The following is a 25,024-nucleotide window of genomic DNA, read 5'->3' as shown; positions in this document are numbered from 1 at the left end:
AAAGTAATTTTCTGCCATGCAGTACTTCTTTAGTGACTACCACGTACATAGTAATTGTGTTTTCCCATTACTAAGATGAGATCTTGTTTAAATCCACTTTTGGAAAGGATGGTTTTAATTTATAAAATAAAGCCACATTAGTATGTTTACAAAGAAGATACGGTTAAAGTATCTTTAAGACATCGTTTTGCAGATGTATATCATTATTCAATATTCCGCATATGGATTCTACTATTTTTACTCTCAACTTCTGCCTTCATAGATGTCATAGATATAAGGAGAAAGCCTTTTGCTAATTTAATTTTTAAATAATATGTAGTTGTAGTTTTATGTTGATAGATGATTTCATCGAGGTTTTTTTTCACATTTTATCCTGCTTTGAAATACATCTAGGTTTTTCAAAATTTAGAAAATGAGTTGAAGCACAAAGAAAACATCTTGCTTTAATTCATTATCTTATCAGAAACACAGCAGTTGTTTTGCTCATTTAAGTGAAGATATGGAGGGGCAGGATTCTAACCAGTTTCTTAAACCCACTGTTTTTGAAGTTTGTCATACATCAGCCAATTATTTATAAGAATTTCTTTTGAGAATTAAGATGTCCCAAAAGACTTAGTGCAGTCTTAGCTTTAATAACTTCAGAAGTATAAATGCTTCACAAATTTATAAAAAACATTATTTGAAAATTTCTTTTTATTTCTTGTTAATTTTATGATTTTAAATGGAAAAGTTTAAATAAACGTTTTAAAAACGTTTTAAAAAAGTAAAAGTTTAAAAAAACGAAAAATTCAAAATTCACGTATAAAATTTTTTATAAGTTTGTATGTAGCATTTATTCTTCTGAAGGTACTAAAACTAAAGAGTCTTTTGGGACACTCTGTATTTAAAGAAAGGGAAAAAGATATTTGTTTTATGGAATTGTTTTCAATATTTGATGTAGTCTAGGCCAATCTATAGTTAAGAGCTGGATCTCTGAGGACTCTTCCAGCAATTTGATCCTGTAGCTAGGTTTCAGGTTGCAAAATTACAGAATATGAATTCAAGAACAAAGGTAACATTAATAAAATAACCAGGATAATGTAACTTGGGATGCAGAAAATAACCAAACATAGCTATTATAAAAATACACACATTTTAATGTGTTAGGATTGATGATCTCTGTTGAAATGCACCATGGTCTAAATTCTTTGATGAATAAGTAAAGCGTGAAGTTCATCCGCCAATGCAGGATTCAGACGACAAGCCTTAAAATCAAAGATAGAATCAGTTATTTAGATATATCCTGATTTGTTGGGTTTTCCTTTCTTCTTTCTTCCTTTTAAAAAATTTTGATGTGTTTTTAAGAATATTCAAGTCCAGTGAATTTCAAGGGAGTTTCTTAATTAAGATACACGGTGTGATCAAAAGATACGGTGAATGTTTAGATAAAAAAAAATTTATTACAGTAAAAGACACATTGCCATTAATCCCGCTCAAAATACTCCCCCTTGCTTCGAACACACTTATCCCATCGTTCTTGCCACTTTCTGAAGCAGTTCTGGAAGTCTTTACTTCATCTTCCATCATGACAACCCTCTTTGTCACACATCACTTCTGGTACAGCATTTCTGTCAAATAAAAACATTATGATGTGTCCTCATCCACCTTATTCACCGGATCTGGCACCGTGCGACTTCTGGCTCTTCCCCAAAGTCAAAATGACCATGAAAGGTAAACGTTTTGAATCGATTCAGGACATCGAGGCAGCCACAACAGCACAGCTAAAGATACTCATGAAAAAGTGGCAAGAATGATGGAATAAGTGTGTTTGAAGTGAGGGGGAGTATTTTCAGGGGGGTTAATGGCAATGTGTCTTTACTATAATAAAATTTTTAAATTTAGATATTCACTTTATTTTTTATTACACCTTGTGCATTCCTATTCTGATATCTTAATAAGGGAAGTTCAAATTAGCCTATGCAAAAAAAAATCATACTAAAAATAGCCATGCTGTTATCATTTAAGAGAGAAAGTTTTACATAAATTTTATATAAATTCTATATTATGCATTATTAAAATAAATAATAAGGAAAGCATCAACATTTGGCCTCAAACTTATTATATAATATATAATAATCTTATTTTAAAATACACAGTTTTATATTATGACTAAAGTAAATAGAAATAATGGTGCATAATTTCATAGAATGTCAAGCACTGGGATGAGGTATCAGAGTTTATCTCATCCAAACCTCACTCCATGCAGAGATTGTCCCGTCAGTGCCCATAACAATGGGTCACTAGATATTTGCTTGGTTGCTCATTCATCGCCTTATAGGAAAAACTTTTGTTATTTCCTGAACAGTTGCATTAGATGATTCTTCTTCATATTAAGCTAAAATTTCCATCCATGTACTTTAGAATCGTTGAAGGGTCCTTGGAGAACATGTAATGCTGGTTTCATAGAAAACCCAGGAGGCAAAGGAATTGGCGGTCACCCAGGCGCAGCTGGGACCAGGCACGGTCTCTGGACGTGAGGCCCACTGTGTTTGCCGTCTGTGGCCTGACCTTTCCCATAACACAACCAGTGCCTATAATTCTGCTTCTTCCCCCCTAGTTCCTTTTCCAAAGGACAGCCTCTCAGTCTGGTGAAGACCACTATCAGTACCCGCAATGTCCTTTTTCTCTGAATAAAATATTCAGTTTCTCTCCTCTTGCCTCATATGACAGGATTCCAGACCCTTCACTGGCTTACTACGTCTGAATTTTCTCCATTTTAAAAGTATCTGCCATGAAATACAATAGCCAAAATTGACTAATGGGGCTGTTATGTCCCACCATATAGGAAATAGTTCTAAGATTTCAAGTTGTTTGTTTTGCTGTTTTATTTTGGACAGCATATTCTACATTTCAGGATATTTTTGACCCACAGTTTTCTCTGCTTGTATTTATTTAGAAAGGATACTAAGGATAGCATGCAATCTGAAATTGACGTGGTTTGAGTGAAAGGAGACACGAACAGTCTGGCTTTAAGGCCGTGGTGCTGGGCCTTAGGCTGCACATAGTAGCAGTGACAGAGAATAGTTTGCATCAGAATAGGACTTTTATCATCTGAGCTGAATTATGCTAAGAAGAATCTGACATAATTATCTGCAAACCATCTGCATGTCTGACAGCTGCTCCATAGACAGGTTATCTGCACGATAATTGAGGAGGAAAACACACTAATTCAGAAAGATGTTCAAGTCTCAACTAATAAGCCCAGAAATTTCTATTTGAGTCCATTTATATTTGCTTTCAGGCTTACTCACTTGAGAATAATAGTGTTGTGCTGTTGCTTCATCCTTTGTGATCCCCAAACCGAGCTGAAGGCATCGTGCGTAGTAGAAAGACGCCATGGCCATGCCTCTGCTGATGAACTCGGGGAGACAGCCCGTGACCTGGGCTATCGTGGAGATGTCATGAACCTCATCGTAGTCAGCAATCCTGTCACGATGGGGAATTGCGAAATGAAAAGGACATCAGTTATGGTTCGCATTTTACGACAGACATTTTTACAATAGACATTTTTAGCGACAGACATGTCCTGAAACTGTCCTTGTACCCAGGGATTTCCCCATTTCTAGTTGCTTGAGAGCTAACATTTCTTGTGCAGTGAAGGATAAATATAACAGTCAGTTAATACCAGGGGAAGAGGAACTAACTACTAGAATTGTTGCTTTATAGCTTCCCTGTGATTGTACTCATTAGGCTTAATAACCACTAGAAAATGAAAGAAAGGTTTTTTTCCTTGTAATATTAATATTTTAAACTTAATATCACATTGCAGATTTCAATAACAGAAAAAAGAGTATTTTCTGTTTCTTTAGATCACTTATTTAAACATCGACCTTAAATTTGGACTTTAGTCATATAGGACCAGAAAACACATGAAGAAACTTTCACATCTACCTTTGTGGAAAAAAAAAAAGGGCAATAAAAAGAAGTCATCCTTTTTAACCCAGACAAAATATGGAGAATTGTGTGAAAATGAAAACTAGTCAACTCCATGTCAATCCTAATGTTACGGGGAATAGGAATGTGGACAATCAGCAAGTTTCAAAGATTTTAAGAACTATTTAAAGTCTTAGTTTTCATCAAATGGGCACTTGGCGATTTGGGACATTGGAGATCACATCTTTAAGTGACCTGCTACCTGGAAGCCAGGACGTTGGGGACGGGAGGGTAGAAGCAGCTCCTTGGTCCTCCACTGTCATGCCTGCCTCACTGGCTAGGGGACGGGAGCCTGTGGGCGCTGTTGGAAGGGCATTATTGGGAGGGAAATACATCGGCGTGGTAAATGGCTGCTCTAGAGGACATCTCGGTCTGTTTTTCCTGGCATGTTGCTTTTGTACATTATGGGTAAATAAATATAGGAAAGTACGTGGGCCCAGAGAAAAGAAAATTCCATATAGTTTACAGAAATTTTCAAATATTTTATAAGATGTTAGTGTTGGAGTCTTAACCATTATTCTCATTTTACAGTCCTTATCAAGCTGTATTGCAATTATGTAGTTATAGAATCTGTGGCTCAGGGTATAGGAAGAAATGAAAACGTATTTCATTTTTCTGATGTGCTAAGCTATATTTAGTAATTTACATACACTATTTTTATAATCCTGAAAATGTATTTTCTTATAAAATAGGCAATCGAGGACCCCAAAAGTTAAGAAACTTGCTTCAGCTCACTCAGCTGGTATACAGAACTAATAACACTGAAATCCTGAAGAATAATGGCATAGGATTGCACTATCCAATGTGCTAGCCACTAGCCACATGTGGCTACTTAATTAAAATCCAAAGAAATTAAAAAATTTAGTCCTCAGTTGCACTCGCCATTTTCAAGCACGCATAGCCATCATTTATTATATGGTAGCCAAGTTCTATGAACACATCTGGCATAGGACATACAGTAAGAGTTTTTGTAAATTCTGTCATCCAGCTTATGTACCTTTTGGAAAATGCAACACACTTCGTAAAAAATTTCATCTTGTAGTAATACTCCACGAGATGCCCCTGAGCATAGACATTGCCACGTTCCGCCGCCTCCCTTAGGCAGTGCAGGGCAGCTTCAGTGTCCTGGCGGATGCCTTGTCCATAAAAGTACATGAGCCCCAGTGCACCCTGGGACTCCAGATTTCCATTGCCACAGGCTTCCGAATGCCAATAAAATGCCTTAAAAAAACACAGTTTCATCTTGTTACTCCTAAGGTGAAATGACATGGGAGTACCGGAAAGGAAAAAGTCTCTAATGACAAGACAGTACTATGAATACATCTCTACGGTAGGAAATAGTGCTAGCCCCCTGCAGGTATTTCAGGCTCACACCAATTTCACATGCCCGGAAGAGAGAGTGCTAAGCTGAGCCTGCCTGTTCTCTACCCCACAGTGCAGGTGAGGTCGTCGTCTCAGGTTTCAGGGTTTTCAGATTTTCCACACGGGAGGATCGAGAAGGTGGGAAATAGGAAGGAAGTGTCCACAAGGCTGTGAGGCGCAGCTGGGAGGGGAGAGCTGCTAATAGGGAAGTCAGAGCCTGAGGTGGGGACCTCAGAGGTGGTGCTTTCAAGATCAAAGGCAACCAAGGATAGAAACTGCCTGGAGGCCTAAGCACAGTTGCTTGATACGCAGCTCCAGTGAATGTAATTAGTTCAAAAATTATTTCCAAGTGGCGGCTCAGTTATCTGAGGGTCAAGTTTGCCCTTAACACCTCTTGCAAGTAGGACTCAGCCCTATATTTCCTTCCCCTGTAACATTTCTAGGAAAAATATTTCAATCATTGATGATTAAAGAGATTATATTTCTGAAAAAGTCTTAAATGGATTTAATTTTTAATTAGTTCTTAGTATATTTTACTTATATTATTACTCAAATCAAATTAATAATTTATTCACAATAAAGGATTTGGGCTTTATTTCAGGAGTGTCCTCATAGCTTTTATGGATTCATAATATTTTGTACGTAGCTGTCTATACCATACAAAATGCTCACATATCCGTGGTCTCCTTTGGTAGAGGCAGGGAAGGTAGCATTCATAGATGAGTGAGGGTTGAAACGAGCTTTGAAATCCTAAAATGTAAAATTTCTTTACATTTAAAAAGAAATAAGAGAGATTCACAACTACAAACTCACCACCCTGCTTTTAAAAAAAAATAGTGAAACAAATACTAATCTCAATATAACGCTAGCATTAAAAATATAGATCAGTGTTACCTTTTCTAACTCTTTGGGCTCTTTTGTTGAATAATACAATCCTAGGATACTTTGAGCCTTCACACTAGCTTTTGGATTTCCATCGTCTGCAGCAAAAAGCCACAATCTAAAAGAGGAAAGACAAAGCAAGCTGCCCTTTGCTTCAGCATTTGATTGAAAACAAAATCTATTCTCAGGTTAAGATTACCTTTCAGCTTCCTCATAGGATCGTTTAGCACCTTTTCCTTCGTAATGAGCTCTTCCAAGGTTGTAAGCAGCTGCAAATTTTAAGTGTCTTGCTTTGGGACATGGAGAATCAATAATTTTCTTCATATATTCCACTCCTTTTTCCTTCCACAAAGGAAAAGAACAAACGAAAGAACCCTAGTTTTTAGTTTTACCCAAACTACATTCTTTCTCCCAGTAGTGTAAAGCATGCACCCTCTGATATATAATGTCAGAACTGTATGCCCAAGCGGTATGTTGTCCTGGAGTCTGCAAGGCTGCAAATAACAAAGGAAAGAAGTAAAAGGACATCTCCTGAGTAGACCTGTCCAGGAGCGCTGGGATATAAGGCATTTCCCTCATTTTACAGCTTCCAGAGTTGAATTGCATCTCAACATGGTTTCCCTTTTTCTCTGTCCCTCCCACCTTCTAACCCTGATTCTGAATCAACACAATTCTTGGAACCATCAAAGTGGAAGAATAGCTGTGACTTTTTTCACATTTATAATTCTTACAATATACTTGAGCCCCAAACAAATGCTGTCTTCTCTCTTCAAGGACACTTTTCACTACGTGTGCTCTGTGACAACATGCATCCAGTATGCTAATCTTCATAGGACATCTGCATAGTCACAAAGTGTGCAGGAGACATTCTAACCACTAGCAAGAAAAGACTGGACCCCCACCCCCCTCCAAAAATCCATCAGACACAAGCCTTCAAACATTACTCCAAAGAAAATAATATTTGACCATCAAATGTTTATTTACTACATTATAGTTTTTATCCCCTCGGTGCTGCCTCTCAAAGTGCTGCTGCGGGCTAAATACCACAGTAATAGATAAGAAAATAAAGGTATCTTACCTTTAGTGAGTCCCAGATTATACAGTTTTATTTTTGTGCATGTGTGAGGTAGGTATCTACCATTTCCCCCACAACTGCACAGTAACAACTTAAGGTAATTGTAGTCGAGTGACATCGTTGTGTAAATTCTCCCACAAATAGAAATGATTAACTCTAGACACAACATAAATGTTTTTTTGCTTATTTTTAAATTTTTATTAAGATACAGCTAACATACAATATTCTATTAGTTTCAGGTGTACCCCATAGTTATTCAACATTTATATACCTAAAGAAGTGATCCCCATAAGTCCAGCAACCATGTGACACTGTACCACACTATCATAATATTATTGAGTCTATTCCCCATGCTGTACATCACATCCCCATGACTTATTTGTGTTATACGTGGAAATTTGGACCACTTGTTCTCCTTCACCTTCCCCCCTTTTTAAATTTTTCAGTTACAGTTGACATTCAATATTATATTAATGTCAGGTGTACAGCTTAGTGGTCAAAAATTTATATAATTTAAGAAGTGATCCCCTGAGTAGTCTTGTACCTACCTAGCACTATACATAGTTATGGGACAACATCATCAGAAATTAAAATTAAACTTTTGCCAATTTATTTTTTTAGCACATTTCCTTTATGTAGTTTGATGCTGTGATGTTTGGTACATATAGGCTCTGTATTGTTTTTCATATTGAACAGAGCTTTATTATTATAGAATTATAATTGCTCATTAAGTTTCACTGTGTTTCTATGTATAGTTTTTTTGAATCTTTGTTGAGCCATTAAATTTTTTTATGTCATTTGATTAAGTACATATGTACTCTCTTTTAACGGGAATTTCAACAAATTACATTTATCTAATGGTTGCATGAATTACGAGTTTGTGAGTTTTTTAAATTTTTTATATAAAAATTTTTAAGCATACAGGAAAGTAGAAAGAATAATACAATAAAAATTAGTATAACTACCATATAGAATCTCAGCAATAATATTTTCCTGTATTTCCTTCATCTACTTTTCTTCCTGACTTATTTAAAGTTATCTACAAATATGTAAATAACAAGTGTAGTTCACCCATAATATCTCAATATGTTTTACAAGAGAAGTTCTGTAGAAATACCATATATGGTATATAATATATACATATATTGTATATGTAAAACTTCATATATATAACATAAGTATATTATAGTATATAAGATTATAATATATATTATAATGTAATAAATATAACATATAAAAAATGTTATATATAATATAACAAATATATATAAGTATGTATAATATATAAAGTCTTATATATTTAATTTTTTGCATGGGGCAATACATGGAAGAATATACTTTAAAATAATAGCAATGTTCATATTTGATAGCAGAATTTTGAGTGATAGCATTTTTGCTTATTTTCCAGCTTTTCTCCACGTTTATATAGCTTTGGAATAACTTTGAAAAATAAAGGAAAATGTATTAAAACAAAATTATTGATAGCTAATGATAGTGAGAAGAAAGGGCAAAAAAATGGTGTTTTTCACACAAATGTAAAAATAACTACTACTATCTTTTAAATGCTAAAAGGTTAGAGATTATTGAAATATAAGAATAAAAATGTATTAAAATATTAATATAAATTTAATTGTATCAAATAATCCATTAACAATTAAATCTTAAACACCATGAACAAAATAATAACTTACAGCATTTGCAGCTGTCCCCAGTCCATCATAATACATTACTCCTAGCTGGTAAGTTGCTTGATGATCCTTTTCCTTGATTTCTTCAAACTGTTCTAATGCTTCTTCATACCATCCCTATAAGCTCCCAGGAAATATAGAATTATTTTATTATTATCTTAAAGGTATCTTAATTATTTAATTCCCACCTAAATCCTTCCAGTAGCACCAAATAAAACAACAAAAGACAGTAACAAATTTATGGAATTTACAAGTAAGTCATTGACGATAATCAACACACTATAAAGTAAATTAAATAGACCTAAATATGGCAACTGAGAGAAGTGAGCAGGAGGAATCTGGATAAGATTCTCTTTGGCTCTCACTCTTACCCTTGGCTATTGTCAATAATCCTCTCTTGAAATGATAGTCTAGCCCACTGCTCAACCTAGCCTGGCACATCAACTGCCACCCCTGAAGTTTGAGAAATTCACTATTATTAAATCTCCTGTTTGCATTATGGCTCGTGTCCTCCAGTTTTCCAGTTTTCCAGGTAAGGAGAAGACATGTTAAAATAAATGTGATGTTCTCTAAAATTGTCTTTCTCCCATACTTCCTATAAAAACCTACATATTATGTGTCATTGACTTAAGGCTCTTCAGCAGTCAGACATTCTGAGAACAAATATGCTAAGGTGTAAGGGACTAATATGGGGTTTATATCTTAATCCACCATGAAAATGCCTCATACTAAAAAATGAATCATTTGTAATGTGGAAAGAGGGTCTCACTGAATTGGAAGGACATTACTAGGAAGAGAAGGCCAGAGAAAACACAATAATAACTGAATTTCTCTTTTCATAAAGTAAAATTAACAAATAGATAAATTAACAAAAACTGCACCAAAATACAAAAGAAAAATATTTTAAAGAACACATAAAAATGAGTAAATGCGTGAGTTGTTAAGACTCATTTTCCTTTCTGGTTAATATTTGTCTTAGATGTGAGAGTGTTGGAAAAGTTAGAATACACAAAGGAAGAGTAAGAAAGTTCTTTCAGTTTTCATGATTTTAAATGACATATACATCTCAAATATACACCTTCAACCCAAATTTATCCTTTGAAATCTAGACTTTTACATAGACGTTTCTACTTTGAAAATATGTCTTCTTGGATTACTAATGGGCATTTCAAACATAACATGTCCAAAAACTGAAATCTTGATCATCACCTCAAAACTCACTCTTCCCCACTTCTCTGTTTTCCAAACAAATCCAGGACCCAGCTCCACTGCTATCAGTCTGGTCAACCACCGTCTTCTCTTGCCTGAAATACTAGTACAATTTTGCTCTAAATTGGTCTTGGTTCCATGCTTGCCTTCCAATCCATTCATCACAGATGCAAAAAATTTCAATGGTTTCTTACCACATTTTAAACAAACCTCATCTAGAGCTGTTTTCTGCCTTGTTTATTACCACATTGGTCTCTTTTTTTTTCCAATTTATTTTATTTTTTAAAGATTTTTATTAAAATATAGCTAATATACAATATTACATTAGTTTCAGGTGTACACTATAGTTATTCAACATTTATATACCTAAAGAAGTGATCACCATGATAAGTCCAGCAACCATCTGACACCGTACCACGTTATCACAATACTATTGACTATATTCCCTGTGCTGTACATCACATCCCCTTGACTTAATTTGTTTTATACCTGGAAATCTGGACCTCTTATTCTGCTTCACCTTTTCCCCCCTTTTTAAATTTTTCAATTACAGTTGACATTCAATATTATTTTTTATTAATTTCAGGTGTACAGCATAGTGGTTAGACATTTGTGTGATTTAAGAAGTGATTCCCCTGACTAGTACCCACCTGGCACTATACATAGTCATTACCATATTATTGATTATATTCCCTGTGCTTTACATCCCTGTGACTATTTTGTAGCTATCAGTTTGTGCCTCTTAATCCCTTCACAGTTTTCACCCTGCCCCCGACCCTCTCCCTTCTATCACCCCAACAAATCTAGTACCCGTCAGCAGCATACATAGTTTTTACAATATTATTGACTATATTCCCTATGCTATACCCTACATCTCCATAACTACTGTGTAACAACCAATGTGTACCTCTTATTCCCTTCCCCCTTTTCACTCACCCCTAACCCCCATCTCATCTGGTAACCATCAATATGTTCTCTGTATCTATGCGTCTGTTTCCATTTTGTTTATTTTGTTCTTTAGATTCCACATATAAGTGAAATCACATTGCATCTGTCTGACATTTCACTCAGCACAATACCCCCCAGGTCCATCCATGCCACTGCAGATGCCAAGAACCAATTGTCTTCCATGGCCGAGCAATATTGCATTGTATATATATGTACCACCTCTTCTTTATCCATTCTTCCATCGACAGACACCCAGGCTGCCTCCACATCTTGGCTATTATAAGCAATGCTGCAATGAACATATGGACATGCACATGTCCCGTCAAAGTAGCATTTGGGTTTCTTCAGATAAATACACATAAATGGGATTACTGGGCCCTTCTTTGTCTCTTGTTATAGCCTTTGTTTAAAAATCTATTTTGTCTAGTATAAGTATTGCTACCACAGATTTTTTTTTTGTCTTTTTCATTTCCATTTTCATGAAATATCTTTTCCCACCCCCTTACTTTCCATATGTGTGTGTGTTTCAATCTGAAGTGAGTATCTTGTAGGCAGCATATGTAAAGTTCTTGTTTTCTTATCCATTCAGCCCTCCTATGTCTTTTGAGTGGAACATTTAATCCATTTACATTGAAAGTAATTGTATGTAGCTATTGCCATTTTATCATTCATAATTTTGATCTTGTTTTTTTTCCCCATCTTAAGGAAGTTCCTGTAACATTCCTTGTAATACTGGTTTAGTGATGAACTCCTTTAGCATTTTTTTGTCTGAGAAGCTCTTTATCTGTCCTTTGATTTTAAGTGATAGCCTTGCTGGGTAGAGTAACAACCTTGGCTGATGGTTCTTGCTTTTTATCACGTTGACTATTTTGTGCCAATGCCTTCTGGCCTGCAAAGTTTCTGTTGAGAAATCAGCTGACAATCTTATGAGAGCTCCCTTTTAAGTTACTAGTTGCTTTTATCTTGCTGCTTTTAGGATTCTCTCTTTATCTTTAACCTTTGCTATTTTAATTATAGTGTGTCTTGGTGTGGGCCTGTTTGGGTTCATCTTGTTTGGGACTCTGCACTTCCTGGTCTTCTATGTCCCTTCGCCAGGTTAGGAAAGTTTTTGGTCATTATTCAAATACATTCTCAATCCTTTGCTCTCTCTCTCTTCTCCTTCTGTTACCCTTATGATGTGAATGTTGTAACTCTTGATGTTGTCCCAGAGGTTTCTTAAACTCTCATTTTTTTTGGATTCTTTTTTTCCTTTTGCTGTTCCAGTTGGGTGTTTTTTGCTACCTTGTCTTCCAAGTTACTGATTCGATCCTCTGCTTCATCTAGTCTGCTGGTGTTTCCTTCTAGTGCATTTTTCATTTCAGTTATTATATTCTTCACTTCTGACTGGCTTGTTTTTTATGGTTTCTATGTCCTTTTTTAATGCTTGCTGTCTCTGTTGAAGTCCTCTGAGTTCCTTGAGCATCCTTATAACCATTGTTTTGAACTCTGTATCTGGTAGTTTGCTTGTCTCCATTTTGCTTAGTTCTTTTTCTGGAGTTTTCTCTTGTTCTTTCATTTGGGATGTATTTCTGTTTTCTCATTTTGGCCTCTCTGTTTCTATGTATTAGGTAGACCTGCTATGTCCCCTAGTCTTAGCCAGGTGGCCTTATGTAAAAGGTGCCCTATATGACCCATTGGCACAGTATCCCTGGTCACCTGCTCTGGATGCTCCTGAAGCATCCCTTGTGTGGGTGCATGTGCTGTCCTGTTATAGTTAAGCCTTGGTTGCTGTAGGCATGTCAGCGGGTGGGACTGACCTTCAGGCTAATTGGCTGAGTGGTTGGCCATGTCCACGGCATGTGGGCTGCTGTGCAGGGGGCTTACCCCACTGAGTGGGGTTTGCCCCAGTGGGGTCTGGTACCTGTTGAGACCACCCTTTGGGTGTGCCACTTTTGGGGCTAATTGGGCAGTGCTCTGCTGTGGTCTGAAGCCAACCTCCCAGTATGTTGGTTCTGGGCCTCTTGGAAGGGACTCTCATGCAGGCCCAGTCATCCACTGACTGTAACTGGCTGGGGACTACCTGATAAGAGCTACAAAGTGATCCGCAGTTGTTCGCTGCCTCTGCTAAGCATGGAGGCACGTGGAGGTCACACTGTGAACGGTGGACATCTGCCACCAGTACCAGGCCTAGAGTAGCTCTGCAAAATGCCAGGACACCCTGAGGCCTGCTGCCACCTGCCAGCTCCCTTAAAGTTCAGCCACTGATAAAGCTTCATGCAGTATGCAAGCTGGGTGAGGCAGGGTCTCAGGGAATCATTAGAGTGGGAAGAGTTGTGATCACCAGGTTAATGTAAATTCTGCTTTGGGGCTGAGCCTGAAGCTACTCAGCAAAAGTCTCAGAGCACACTGAGGCCAGTTGCTACCTGCCTGGAATCTGTGGGACTTTGATAGTTTTCCATAAATAGTGAGATGCAGGTGGGGCTGGCTGATGTTGGAGAAAATTCCTCAGGTAGTAGGGGAATTTGGTGGTGCCAGGTCCCAGTGAGTCAGCAGGGTGGAGCTGCGGAGATCACCAGACCAATCAGATTCAGATTTGGCCTGTGGGGCTGGGCTCAACACAGGAAAAATGGCGCCCGCCTGCCGCCTGCACAGGAGAAGTCCCCTCACAGGGAAATGGCAACTGTTCTTCAGCCCTCAATCTGGAGGAACACAACTCAGTGTTCCCCCTGTATGTCTCTGACACCCCACGAGTTACTGTACCTTTGCTGGAGCCAAAGGTAAGTGCCTGGGAGTGAAAGAATCTGTGCGCGGGTTTTTTAAGAGGACGGCTGTGTTTCCCACAGCCTTCCGTCCCACCCAGAGAGCCAGAATCCCCACTGTTTTTCACAGCCTGGGGTGGTGGGGGCTCCTCTTCCCAGCACCAGTACTCTGGGCTGGGGAGGAAGGTGTGGGGCTGGGGTCCCTCACTTTTCCGGGGGATCCTCCACAGCTGAAATATTCGTCCTGGTTTTCAACTGCCACACAGAGATTTGGGGTTAGCCCTTTCACATCTCTGTCTCTCCTACCAGTCTTGACGTGGCTTCTTCTTTCCTTAGTTATAAAACGTCTATCCTTAGTTATAAAACTTCTGTTCAGCCAGACTTCAGATGGTTTTCCAGATTGAATGTTCTATAATTTAGTTGTAATTTTAATTTGTTCACGGAAGGCAGCAGGCACAGTGTTTATCTACTCTGTGCCATCTTGGATGTCCTCCACATTGGTCTCTCTTAATTCCTAGAGCTCACCAAGCTCTTTCTTAGCTCTGAAACATTTCATTTGTTCTTCACTCTTACCTGGAATGCACTTCCACCTGGCTGTTTGCATTGCCTGTGTCCTTCAAATTTTAGTTTCAACAACAGGTCTTTTCCACCCTATTTCTAAGTTATTCTCTATCATAGTATGCAGTTAATTGCTTTCACAGTAGTTTTCCTTATTTGTAATTATAAATTTATTTTCTTCCCCTATACTAGAATGTAAACTTTATGAAATGGGAACCATCCTAATTCCCTCATCACTATATAGTTAGTGCCTAGCACAATAAATAGCAAACGTTTATAAAGCACTTGTTAGGTGCTAGGCCCTTTTTTAGAATTAATACATCTTCTCAATAGCTCTATGAGACACACATTATTATTCTCCTTTTTCAGATGATAAAACTGAAGCACCAAGAGTTTAAGTATTTGTGCCCAAGGGTAAATAGTTAACAAGCAATAGAACCATATTCGAAGTATGCCCAAAGCTGAGAGATCATTCTCTTAACCATTATGCTATGCTGTCCTACTAGTGGCAGATGCATGATGAGTCCTCAAATATTTGTTGCCAGAATGAATGAATGAACCATCAAAAGATTAGAGAGTAAGTGGGATACAGGTGCACAGTTCCCCAAATAGTCAATGAATGGCGAGGGATTAGGGACAGCTGGTCCCTTTTCACATTCTTCCCTTGGGTTCCGTGAAGAATTGATGCTATATTACTGATGTTGAAGTGACAGTTTGCACAGTCCTCCTAGATGTATCTCACAGGATACCTCGGCTTAATGTGGGTAAAGAGGGCAATTCCCTCCTTACTCTATGGGGTAACATTTAAGTTACCTTTAAATACTAGGTAAAAATCAGGATCTTCAAATATTATTACATGAAAATATTTTATAAGTGATATTAAATATTTTGAGCAAAAATATAAAAATTAGATTTTTAATTTATTGTGTGAGAATGGATTTCATACCATAAAGTCTCCTATAAATGACTTTCATTAGAATGACTTTTATGAAGAAAGGTCAGATATGTCCATAAGCTCATACCAGTGTATCTCACTTAGAACCACAACCATAATCTATTGAATTTGACAGAATTTCCCAGGTATTACAATGTAAGGAATTCTATAGGAAATTTTGCTACAAGGATCTAAGAACAGCATTTTATGAAATGAAAACAAAAAAATATACCTCTTCGAAATACAGTTGACCTCGTAGGAAATATGCCATAGCATCCCCTTTTCTTATTCTTTCCTTCAAGATCTGCAATGCTTTATCCGTTAAATTAGCATGGTAGTAATGATCTGATTTAAAAAAAGGTAAAGAATTCCATCTTTATCCATGCAATATGGAACGTACATTCTTCTCTCTTGAAGTCATAAATTATATAGAATTATCTGATACTGTTTATACTAGTTTCCTTCCTAGTTCTCATTTCTAAAACTGGCCTCCTTAGCTAAAGGAAAAAGCATTACCTTAAAAAAAAAAACCAAGGTATTATCACAGTACCTAACACCATGCCTTGTATAATCAAGAAATATTTGTTGATTGGTTTTCAAAGTAACCCTGTTTACTACTATGCAGGTGCTTTAGCAATGCAGTCTATGTGCGATTCTTTAGGCAAAGCTGTCCTATGGGTGAGTGAAATTCTTAATTTGAGGTTTAATTAGAGCTACTATAACCAAATGAGCTAACCATCCCCAATTTAATTTAAAATATATATATAGAAAAAAATGGTAGCTTTCAATGCCAATTTCAAGTAAATTATGGCATTGTTCTCCATAATAGAAGCGACATTTGGCTTCCGTTTTCTAGAAAGGTGTTTTAGAATCCTGAGTGTAAAATCAGGATTGGGCTCCATGAAACTTCTCCACTGATGAGTTGCTACCAAATAAGCTAAGTCATAATTTCACATATTTTTACAGGAAAGCTAGAAAGGACTGTAAACTAAACCACTTCCTTGACAGCAGTAAGACTCGTTTCTTGTCTTTTTTCTCTGGTATACAGGATTATCTTTTAGTGAAAACATTATCAGAATTTTTACCATTTTTTTCCTTTATCCGCTGGACAAATTTTTGGTTCTTAGCAGCATCCTGAGAGGTATAAAACGGGTTCTTGGGCAACTTTTCACTGGTCAACTTCATCCTGTTTCCACAATGTGTATCCTGTAAACAAACATAAAAAATAAGATAGAAATATATTCTTCCAGAAAAATTCAAAAAGAGACTCCGTTCCACTTTGCACTCGTAAAAAGCAACTTCTCTGCATTGCCTAGGGATAGGGTACGACATTACCAGTTCTGGGTTGTGACTATTTCTTTTTAGGAAACCAGGACCCTTTATAGTTATGAGAAGCACACTATCTTCCACGTCTGCTTCCACAGCACAGGATTAATGCTGAGAGCTGCTTGCAGGTCCTCTCTGACTGAGTTCATATGCTGCCATGAATCATGTCACCCACCACAGCTGCTGCCACTAGTAGGATTTGGTGACACTGCCCATAGATATAGTTCTTATGCACTGGTACCTTTCTTTTGCCTTGTTTCTGAAGCTCATCAGACGTCTCCGTTTCACATTAAAGCATTTGTCTATTTCACCTAGGAATACACTTTATTTTAGCTCTGTTGTTTGGTTTTATCTTCCTGTCTGTATTGAATTGCCATGTTATAAGATGGATCACAGATGAATGGAAAATCAGAGCCTTCATATAAAATGTAGAGGCCACCTCATTTGGGATGACGGAGTCCAGATTGGCCTAGACTGAGGACAATGAGACAGCAAACTCAGTTGTTGCTATGTTTTTTTGTTTACTCCTCTGCATTCTACTGTTATAGCTGGCTTTTACCAATCAGGAACAAGCTTCCAGTAAACGTTCTTGATTGGTGGTGAAGAGAAGAATACAGTCGACCTTTAGTATGATTGGAAAGCTGCATTCCTACAAGTATATGATAATAAATTGCTTCATTAATGAGAATGAAGTGCAGAAGGAGATAATTCAATATATTAGGGGAAAAAATCATTGAAATATCTGTGTTTTTGGAGTAGTCATTTAATCTTTTTAAGAGTCCATTTCCTCATGTGCAGTTTGGACTATAAGTAGTTTGAACTAGAGAATTTTAAAATGTCTGTCCCTAGACATGTAAAATTCTTTTTTATATATTATATATAAAATATATATTTTATATAATTCCAAAAATATCATGGTTGCATTAGTGAATATAAAAGTTTCCAATGAGATTTAGGGTGAAGCAATATTAGGTAAAGTATTTAGAAGAAAAACAATCCAAATAAGATGGTGTAGGTAGCACTATCAGTTTACTCAGAAACTGATTATAGAAGTTTTTATTTCACTGAAGTTATTCAGGATATTGCTGTATCCAAAGAAGCTAAGAAAAAAATTTGGCATATTCAGGAAGGTCTTCGGACATGAAACAAATCAGAAAACAATACCTTACCTCCTTTAAGCCCATGCTGTCTTCTGTGCTTTTAATACCGCACATGGTTTTTGTTGCAGTAGCTTACAGAAGGAGTTGTTGCGGGTTGGAAAATATAAACGAAGCTTTATTGAGCTCTTACTAAATGCCAGGTATTGTTCTTTGTTCTAAGCACTTTACAGGCACTAACTCATACAAAACTTTACGAAATAGGGGCTATGGTAAGGCCCATTTAACATATGTGGAAACTGAGGCACAGTGAAGAAGTTAAGTAACTTGCCTCAGGTCATAGGGCTAGGAATTGGGACGCCTGGAATGCCCCTAGCACCTGTGCACTTCGTCATTTCACTGTTCTCCAAAAAGCAAAACTAATATGAGTTTTTAAAATGGCAGGACTCTGGCAAGAAGGTAAGCCAAAATTTAGAACTTTTTAATTTCAGAAAATGAGAACTAAGAAGATTTTTAAAAGCAAGAATATGTGTTTACTTTTAATACCAAATCTTGAGATGAGATATAAAAATCATCATTTGAAACTTGACAATATGCAGTAAATTTAGACAATTCTGTAATATAAATTGTAGACATGAATCGATGATATAAAATCTGAAGGAAATCTCTGATTTTAAAGGAAGGGCAGGTGGAGTGGATACTGATGGGTCCTTCCCAGATCCTCTTTAATAATTACTGTGCCATCTCCAGCTGCTGTGTGCAACCAGCACAAATATCTAATTCTGGAACAGTTTCCTCACTCTAAAAGAAACCCAGTAGATGTTAGCAGTTATGCCTGAATCTTCCCCTCCCTTTCGGCCCCTGGCACTTGATCTACTTTCTGTCTCTGTAGATTTGCCTGTTGTGTAAATACAACATTTTCTTTGTTTATCCAATGATAGGCATGTAGGTTGCTTCCATGTCCTTTGTGAAACTGAGAGTAAAGGCCAAATACTGGAAGCACACAGAGCGTTCCGGGAGAGGCACCTCTCTCGCCTTGAGACAAGTGCTAATTGGACACGCAAAATGATTTCCTCTTTTTGGCTCCCATGTATAATAAATATAGTGTAGAACTATTTCTCCTCATCTTTTACAGTTAATTCATCCTCACCCACTTTGAAAGCGTTTTTCATAGCAACTATGATGCTTTTGAAAGCATTCAGTTTAGTTTTCCTAAAAATTACAGCTCTCACTTCTCACACATATTTCACCAGTTATATAATAATTATGTTACGTATTATCATAATCCTTATAAATGTGGAAAAAATTCAAACTGATGTCTGCCCAAGTAACTGAACATTCTAGAGGACAGCCTGATAAGACCTTCCAGGAATCAATGCAATGGGCAGTGTGTTTTACAGAGGATCAGAAGTGTATTGGTTAATCAGAACAAAAAAATTAAATAGTGATTGGTTATAAGAATTTTGTTCCTTGTTTGATTAAAACTAGTTCATGCTGGTTTAGGTATCTTTTGTCATTATTATATTTGGAAAGAGAGCTTACTTAAAAGTGAAGTTAAATATCCGAATAAACAAAAACTTCTTTAATGGCTATGGCATACAGAAAGAAATATAATACACAATGGTTTAATGCGAAGTTATCTCAAGACTTTTTTTATAACATTTTAGTGTAATTTGAGATTTACAGAAAAACTGCAAAGATAGTACAGAGAATTCCCTTATCCAGCTTCCCCTTTTGTTAATGTTACATTATTATGGTACATTAGTCACAACTAAGAAACTAAAATTATACTTTACCATGAACTAAACCCTACCCTTTATTCGGATTCACTAGTTTTCCCACTATTATCCTTTTTCTGTTCCAGGGTCCCATCCAGGTTACCACACTACATTTAGTCATCATGTCTCCTAGCCTCCCCTGGTCTGGGACAGTTTCTCAGATTTTCCTTGTTTTGCATAACATTCACAGTTTTAAAGAATAATGGCCAGATATCCTGCAGAATGTCCCCAGTCTAGGTTTATTTGATGCTTTACTCATGGTTAGACTTGGGTGGTGGGCTTTAGGAAAGAATATCAAGAGGTGAAATGACCTCACCACATCATGTCAGGGTGCATGCTATCTGCATGACTTACCACTGGTGATGTAACAATTTTCCGGCCAAGGTAGTGTTTGACAGGTTTCTCCACTGTAAAATTACTTTTTTTCCCCTTCCAACACTCTACTCTTTGGAAGCAAGTCATTATGGGTACCCCACACTCAAGAGGGCAGAGTGAGGGGAGGATTAGTCTCCACTTCCTGGAGCAAGGAGTATCTACATGAAGTTTTTGGAATTCTTTTGTAAGGAACATTTGTCTTTTCCCTTATATTTCTTTATTTATTCAATCATCTATATCAGTTTGGACTCATGGATATCTATTTTGTTGAATTATAATCCAACAGTACATTATTGTGTTGTTCAGTAAGTTTTGGCCATCGGAGCTCTTTCAGGTTGACTCCTGTGTCCCTTTAACATGTACCCACTCTTTTGTTTTTTGAGCACTTCCTTACTTCCTGGCAGTACCAGATGCTCTAGGCTCCCCTTGTATTTTCCCTGCCCCATTCCTAGTGTCAGCAGTTTCTCCAAGGAGCTCTGGTTTTTCTTACTATTGGAAGACAGTATTAGAAGCCAAGATTGAGTGCTAGGTGTGTTCTTTGCTATTGGGGTGTCACTGCTTCTAGGGCCCCTCAAAGTAGGCAGAACTAGGACGTGTCATACTCACCCATGTATACATACATACTTATAATTATTTCCGTATCTATAGTAACCTCTGCATAAGTTCATACTTATGTCTTCAATGAATCCAGTACCAGATGGCTCATTCTAGCGTTCTCTACTTGCTTATCTGTAACCTCCCCTTTCCAAAAGTAGCAACCCCATCTAAAGGTTTAATTTTAAGAACTAATTTTTCACCCTTTTCCTTCATTCAATTTTATAAATTATCTGTAATTTCTACAATATATCATTGAAAGGAAGACATGCCGAGGAGGGGAATTGAAACATAATGACACCCTCCAAGTTTTCCTACTTGTTACCAAAACAGTGAAGAAGTAGACATTTGAATATATATTATCATTGAGCCTGTGCAAACCTGAAGCTTAATTATATGCTTTAAAAAGTAGTGCTTACATAATTGAGAAATGTGAGCAAATTGGCAACATGGACATGTGACAATATCTTTGCAGTACTATTCTTTAAATATCATAAAAGGGTATTGTGAATAGCTTAAATATAAAAAAATACAGAACAAAAGCACGATTCTATATATGTGTTTGAACATGAATACATATCCACATTTATGTTCAAGCTTGCATATGAATAAAAATGTTTGAAACGATCTCTTGGATCAGTGCATCAGTATAGTAATACAAATTTATTATTGCAAAATTATTGTATGGCTCTTATTACAAAATAAATATGCTAAATTTTATATGATAATATGCATAAATTATAACTGAAAGACCACTTTTAGAGGACAATGAGCTTATCCTCTAGAAGCATAATAATAAATATATCTATTTTTCAGTCCTGTTCTCAAAGGTAGATAGAAGGGACTCACTGAAGACTTTTTCAGGGAAAAGAAATATATGGCTGGAGCTTTAGTTTTTAGCTAGATTAAACTGAAAAAAAAAAGTGCTTAGGAAAAGATAGTCAAGAGATTATATATGTGGTCTGTAGCTACAGTTTGAAGTCAGAAAGTCAGTTTCTAAAGTTTTATCAAAAGGAATGACTTGAGATGAACAGTATAAGGAGTTCCAGGAGAGCCATTTCCCCCATCCCTGAATCTCTGCCTTCTACACCCCCCGCCCCCCCCCCCCCCCCCCCCCCCGACGCCAGCAGCTCAGGGTACAGTCAACCCTGCCCATGGGGAGAAGGAGCCCAATGTCATAAATGTCTATGGCCTGGGCTCCTTCATTTACCCGGAAACTCTCCCCACGCGTGTGAGGGCAAACACTGGTTTCCTCCTTTCTGTCATGCCGTCCCAATCTCAGTGAGCTCAAGTTTAATAGTTCGGACTTTGGACAGTTCCCCAGGGCACAAGTCCACTAGGGTGCTTTAACCTATTTGCAGGAGCGGGTACTTTACAATGGTTGCTTTATTTTACAGGATTTCCCAACGTGGGCATGGTATCATCTTAAACCCGAAAACCCGATGGGTCAGGTTTGATAAGTCATTTAATTTGGGGGGTAAGGTAGGGCGGTCCCTGTGGTAAAACCCATCCTCTTAGCTCACATACCCCCCCCCCCCCCCGCCCCCCGTCCTCCGCCCCCAGCTCTTGTTTTCCTTCCCACCTGCCCTGGGTGTGGGTGACAGAGGCAAGCCTTGGGGCGATTTTGAACTTGAGGCAGAAGGAACTCGCGCGTTCCTTCCTCCGGAGCTGGGGACCGGGGGACATGACGGCAGCACCACGCGTAGCACAACTCTTTATTGCTCCCTCGTTTCCTGGTTACGTGCGTGCTAGCGGAAACCAAAACCTCCTCCCACGACTCCCACTTCTCCACAGGGATTCAAGAGCTGGGCACGCCAGTGTGAGACGTGCCAAACTCAGCGCGCCTTATGGATGCCGCGGAATCCCAACAATTCGGGAGCCTGCCCTTCATGGCGCACGCGTATAGAGGCTCCACGGCGGGGGTGGGGGGGGCTGCAGGGGCGGCCTAGGGCCCCGCCCCGAGGTGGGCGGGCTCGGCACCTCCGAGATGGCCAATCAGCTAGTGGGGCCACACTGCTTCCTCCTCGCTCCTCCTGAGCAGCTGCACCAAGTTTCGGGTTGCACGTGCCAGTGTTTGTGTACGTGCGGCAGCCACAGGGGTGGGAAAGGGCCCCGCAGCCAAAGGTTAGGCTGCTGGGCCGCTGCCAGCACTGGGGCGCGGCGGTGAGGGGCCTGCCGGCTGGCCTCAGCGATCTTTAAATTCTTCCACACGTGGGCGGCTTGTGCACTCTTACCTGCGTCTGCAGCGAGTGCCACACCGCTCTGCTCGTCCCAGGACTCCTGTCCTCTGCTGTTAGGCGGGAAATGCTGTTGCTTGATTGCAACTCAGAGGTGAGACTCGGGCCCCTTTTGTCCTACAGGCTTAAAAGCTTCCAGATGTCTGTCTTCTCAAAAGCGTTAGTGAGGGTGAAATGGACTGACCACTGGGCGCTGCCGAGTCAAGCCTCTTCCGAGCTGGAAGGTCGAAAACCAGGAGGGCGTGGGACTGGACAAAGGCAAGAGGGCTCCTGGAACTGTTTTCTTCCCGCAGGTGGACAGTTTGAAGCATCTGCTGGAGACCGGGGACTCAGTCAACGCACCCCCGAACCCCTTCGAGCAGTCGCCTGTCCACTTGGCCGCAGGTGGAGGCTGTGCTTGCTTGCTTCTGTGGCAGCTGCAAATGGGCGCTGACCTCAACCAACAGGTAACTAGGTAACTGATTGTTACCTTGTGCAACCCTCCCCTCCACTCCAAATCCACACAAACATTTTTTAGACGCCCAAATATTCAGTTGTTAGCGTTGTTGTAAACATCTATACCAGCGATGTCCGAGAAATATACGCGAATAATGAAAGACACGTGTAATTTAAAATATTGTAGTAGCCACATTAAGTAAAATGAAACATGAAATTAATTTTATAATTTAACCCAGTTTATATATTGAACATTATCATTTCAATATGTAATCGATATAAAACATTACTAATATTTTACATTTTCTTTTCATACGTTTTCTCAGTCCAGTGTGTATTTTACATGTACAGCTCATTTCAATTCAGACTAGCCACATTTCAAGTGCTCCTTAGCCATGTGTATGGCTACTGGCTATTACATTGGACAGCATACATAGGTCTACAGTTTATTTCTAAAGGAACAATTACTACATTATCAAATTAAAAGTCTCAGTATAGCAATTGAAACATTTGTGAGGCCTGCTCACAACCATTATAGTTTCCTGCAGAACTTTCTTATGGTGGTCTACATCTTCCATTGAATATTCAAGTATGGTGAATTTTAAATTGTAATGTTTTTTACTTAGAACTCTTATTTTGCTTTTACTCACTGAAATTTTAATGTATGTAGCTGCACACATTGTTATTAATGAAAACTTTGTATTTAATAGCATACCAATTGACTATTAAAAAAAAAAACTTGAACTAAGAAATTCAGTCTAGTACAATGCAGTTCTAACCTACTCAAATAATAATTAGACTTCACTCACCGACTTCCACAAGAAAGTGTTTTGGGGAGAAACTAAAATGTGTTGTCTTATCTTTAAGGATGTTTTTGGAGAAGCTCCACTACACAAGGCAGCAAAAGTTGGGAGCCTGGAATGCCTTAGCCTGCTTGTAGCCAGTGATGCCCAAATTGAGTAAGTATAAACTTAGTGGCTTTAAATTGGATTAAACTAGTCAGACTTCTGAGTTGAATTACATATGCTCTTAAAAATGATGCTTGATAATTGATAATTTGGTGTTATCATTTAAATGTTGACTCAGGCTGTTAATATCTGATACTATTCAATTTGTGTAAGTAAAAAAAAAAAAAAAAAAAAAACGGATCCTGAACAATCAGAGTTGCAATTCAGCTCATCTATTCTGGCAGTGTCACATCTTAGTTTTGGTTTAGGAAAATCCATTTTATAGAAGTTCTCATTGATTTTCTTTGGTATTTATTCATTGTATTGAACACAGAATACTCTTTCAACTACTTAAAACTGGAATGCCCACTCTGTGCTGGACTCTGCTAGCCACAGAAGATACAACAGTGAGCAAAAATGGAATATCTGTTTCCTTTACCTCTTCTGTTCTGCTACCAACATTTGTATGAGCCCAAAGCTCCTTTGTTAGGAAGATGTATGTAAAAAAAAAAAAGTCTAAACAATTGTTAATTTTTGTTTAACTCGATTTTTGTCTTAAATTCAGTTTATGTAATAAGAATGGGCAAACAGCTGAAGATCTTGCTTGGTCATGTGGATTTCCAGAATGTGCCAAATTTCTTACATCAATTAAATGTATGCAGGCAAAAAAAACAAGTGAAAGATCCGATACAGATCATTGTGTTCCAGTGCTCAGACAGAAACGAAGTTTTGGAAGTGCAGAGAATATAAATGGAAAAAGGAAGTGTTGGTAAGTAACTCATAGTTTCTTCTTTCTTCTTCCCTCAAGGATTTCTTATTTAGCACAGAATTTATTGTTTTATTTGAATATTGGCAGTCTTATTTCTAGT

General features: G+C 37.9%; 2 protein-coding genes across 4 annotated transcripts in view; one reads left to right on the top strand and one right to left on the bottom strand.

Annotated features, from left to right (window-relative positions):
• Nucleotides 1-1,061: 1,061 nt before the first annotated feature.
• Nucleotides 1,062-22,908, bottom strand: LRP2BP (LRP2 binding protein). The gene is made up of 9 exons (XM_033104588.1): nt 22,771-22,908; nt 16,452-16,572; nt 15,599-15,711; nt 8,983-9,096; nt 6,416-6,558; nt 6,229-6,334; nt 4,970-5,193; nt 3,291-3,465; nt 1,062-1,244 (listed from the first exon to the last, which is right to left on the bottom strand). The coding sequence occupies exons 2-9, from the start codon at nt 16,549-16,551 to the stop codon at nt 1,179-1,181; spliced, it is 1,041 nt and encodes a 346-aa protein (XP_032960479.1). The 5' UTR covers nt 16,552-16,572; nt 22,771-22,908; the 3' UTR covers nt 1,062-1,178.
• Nucleotides 22,499-25,024, top strand: part of ANKRD37 (ankyrin repeat domain 37) — a 4,061-nt gene continuing 1,535 nt past the window's right edge. Inside the window, exons 1-5 of one of the 3 annotated variants that reach the window (XM_033104596.1) lie at nt 22,499-22,867; nt 23,067-23,219; nt 24,076-24,167; nt 24,490-24,562; nt 24,818-24,924. In XM_033104596.1, coding sequence (XP_032960487.1) covers nt 22,841-22,867; nt 23,067-23,219; nt 24,076-24,167; nt 24,490-24,562; nt 24,818-24,924 — 452 coding nt within the window. In that variant the 5' untranslated portion in view covers nt 22,499-22,840. Of the gene's footprint in view, nt 22,868-23,066; nt 23,220-24,075; nt 24,168-24,489; nt 24,563-24,720; nt 24,929-25,024 lie in introns of those variants that run through there. The other 2 variants (XM_033104593.1, XM_033104594.1) reach the window with 2 other exon arrangements.

The sequence above is a fragment of the Rhinolophus ferrumequinum genome, chromosome 4 (genome assembly GCF_004115265.2).
Source record: "Rhinolophus ferrumequinum isolate MPI-CBG mRhiFer1 chromosome 4, mRhiFer1_v1.p, whole genome shotgun sequence".
NCBI classification, from domain to species: Eukaryota; Metazoa; Chordata; class Mammalia; order Chiroptera; family Rhinolophidae; genus Rhinolophus; species Rhinolophus ferrumequinum.
This window is presented reverse-complemented; position numbering and strand designations above follow the sequence as displayed.

Coding starts and splice junctions, on each gene's coding strand:
- LRP2BP (XM_033104588.1), bottom strand. CDS start 16,551: ATGAAGTTGACCAGTGAAAAGTTGCCCAAGAACCCGTTTTATACCTCT. Junction 6,559..8,982: donor TGGGGACAGCTGCAAATGCT/GTAAGTTATTAT, acceptor CCTTTGTGGAAG/GAAAAAGGAGTGGAATATAT. Junction 5,194..6,228: donor AGCCCAAAGAGTTAGAAAAG/GTAACACTGATC, acceptor TGTTTTTTTAAG/GCATTTTATTGGCATTCGGA.